Source organism: Coffea eugenioides, chromosome 2 (assembly GCF_003713205.1).
Source record: "Coffea eugenioides isolate CCC68of chromosome 2, Ceug_1.0, whole genome shotgun sequence".
NCBI classification, from domain to species: Eukaryota; Viridiplantae; Streptophyta; class Magnoliopsida; order Gentianales; family Rubiaceae; genus Coffea; species Coffea eugenioides.
Window position 1 is genome coordinate 68,238,083 of NC_040036.1, and position 2,955 is coordinate 68,241,037.

Here is a 2,955-nt window from a genome sequence, read left to right on the forward strand (position 1 = left end):
CTTAAGAGACTAGTAGTGTAGTGGTGCAGGAGCTTCTACTATCCAGAAACTTGTTGGTGATCATAGCAGTCAACAACCTATTCAACAGGAAAAGGATGTGGAAGATGCAGAAGAATCAGAATCAGACCATGACTCTGATAGGTTTAGTGCCAGTGACTACTTTGTGATGAGGCATTGTTGGATGGTCTTATCTTGGGACAACATGTGTTCTTTTACAGAGGCTAGATATATACATGTGTGTATATATTTAGTTACAACCACTAATACATTCTTTCTCTTTTACAGGGGCTAGATGAGGCACTAGCTGAAGTTCTTCCAAATTGTGAGCACAAGTATTGCGTCCAAAACATATACTGAAACTTCAAGAAGAAATATCTAGGATTGGAACTTAAGGATAGACTATAGAATATTTTCAATTGTACAATAGAGGAACTTTACAATAAAGCAATGGATAAACTCAAAGATTTTGATAAGGAGGCATATCAATGGTGAGGAATGCTCCAGCTCCTCGGCATTGGTGCAAGACCTTCTTTCCAACTCACACAAAAAGTGACATGCTGGTCAACAACTTATGTTAGTCTTTTAATGCATTTATTCTTGAGGCTAGAGAGCAACCTACTATAACAATGATGGAAATGATAGAAATGATCAGGTAGTACCTTATGGATACGATCTAGAAGAGAAAATCAGTAATGGAAAGATATCAGAATCCAACCAGACCTCTAATTAATGAAATTATTGAAAATAGGGTCAAAATTGCAAGTCAGTGGATTCCCATATGGAATGCACTACATGGTTACCAGGTGAAAAGATCAAGAGAGGCCCAATTTGCTATAGATATGGAGAAAAGGAATTGTACTTGCAGGTTATGGGAGGTTAGTAGCATTCCATGTTGTCATGCCATTGCTGCCATTCTTTTGAGGAATGAAGACCCACGGGAGTACTTGAATGTTTGTTATAGTAGGCAACTATTTCTCAAGCTTTATCAAAATGTGTTGCAACCAATTAGTGGTGAGGATCATTGGCCCCCATCAATAATGCCTGAATTGGGGCCACCAGTCACAGTTGCTCAACCTGGTAGGCGTAGAAAAGCTAGGAGAAAGAACACAACTAAAGCAAAAACCACAGTAGAAAACTAAGAAGAAGGATCATCATTCATTGTAAAAAATGTGGGGAGGTAGGTCATAATGCGGCAACATGCAAGCAGCCAACTAATGAACAAAGCCAGCAACAAGCTCATTGTTTAACTAAACGTAGGAGGCTGCAACCAACTGCAAGAAGGAGGAGGCAAATAGTAAGTGCAACCACACATGATTGATTTTGACTTTTCCCTATTTAGGAATATATTTCACGAAGCTGTGCAGGTAGTGCAGTCAGCAAGGCCACACCAACAGTAGGTTCATGAAACTATGCAGCAATAGCCACAACAAGTCTAGCAACAGCCATACCAAGTCCATGTTCAAGAAGTTGGGTAGCAGCAACCACAACAAGACATTCAACAACCACAACAACATCAACAAACATCTACTCTACACCCAAGTTAGCAGACATGTCGAACAACCCATAGCAATAAAACTTCAACTAGGAAGCCACTCACTGATATAGAAAAGAGAGCTATAAATGCTAACTATACATATTTGGGTAAGAAGCCACCATTCACAGTTGGTTCTTGGAAAGGAAAATGGAGTGGAAGAGGCAGAGGGAGAGGAAGACAAATCAGAAAAGAAATGGGACTAGGAACAACTGTTTCAACTATTTTTTGTCTTACAATATCCAGTCTTATTGGCTGCTAGTGGATGAATTCCAATCAACTGTTTGTTGGTGATGATTGCGTTTTGGATTTTGGTTATGTTTTTGTAGACCATTGACAACAACATTGTTTATACACGGTCAGCTTTTGAATATAATGGTCTTTACATTTGCCTACTCAATGGTCTTTATGTTTGCCTACCCCACTTCTTGCACTTTTCCATGTCTTTGTCTACATATATAGTATATTCAGTTTACTGGAAATGTGCTTCAACAATGAATTCATAGGAAATAAAGTACAACACTCTCAACCAAACACAAAGCATTGCAAATATAAGCTGATCTTTTCAACAAAGCATGCCTAATTTTTCATTCAACAAAACAAAACTCAAATTTCATTGCCTTTCTACTGATACAATCACTATAGAGTAGAAAATTCATAACACAGATCCACTTGATTAATCTTCATAATGGTCCTTCTATTTGCCTAAAAGCCACGAGGTTTCCACTTTTTTTCCCCAGTTGACCAAGATTATAGTTGTAAGTATCCATGTTAACAAAAACAATCTCACCAAACGCTCATTCTCCCATTTCTTGCTACGGGTTTCTTTTTCTAGTTCTTTCACTTTGACCTTCAACTTTGTGACTTTCCTTTCTTGTCTTCTTACTTCTTCTTTGTACCCATCTCTTTGTTGTTTAGCTACATTAATTTTTCTAAGAAAGCTAGGCATGATCTCCGTTGACCAACAACACATCTCCTCGTCGATCCACTACTAAAATCTGCAACATCTAAGAAAATGGGGCGCATTCTTCGAAGACCAAATTGCACCAGCTGTTTACATTCCTCTTAGCGGCTGCCATTTTTATGGAGCGAAAGACAGCCCATTGCGAACTAAAATACCCGTCGTATTTTACCATGCGCCTCACGTGGTTATGGTTTCCATCGGGTATTAATTTCTGAACTTAACAAAGGGTCCAACATTTTACACTTTGGATAAATTGGCAACCAAAAATTCACTCTTAATTATTAAGGGGCCAAAAGTTCATCCGGCTAATAGTTAGAGGGCCATTGGGACTTTTTTCCCTTTTTTTTTAAAGGCAAACTAAACTTGCTGGAATAAAATGTCTACTAATAGAGAATATCCCAACTAAACAGCAAAAACTTGCTGGAATAAAATGTTCACAAAGGGAGAATATCTCAAGCAA

At 38.2% G+C, this 2,955-nt stretch overlaps 1 protein-coding gene across 1 annotated transcript; it reads left to right on the forward strand.

The window, feature by feature from the left end:
• Positions 1–692: 692 nt before the first annotated feature.
• On the forward strand, positions 693–1,139 carry LOC113760089. Its single transcript, XM_027302663.1, has one exon. The coding sequence runs from the start codon at positions 693–695 to the stop codon at positions 1,137–1,139; it is 447 nt and encodes a 148-aa protein (XP_027158464.1).
• Positions 1,140–2,955: the final 1,816 nt, after the last annotated feature.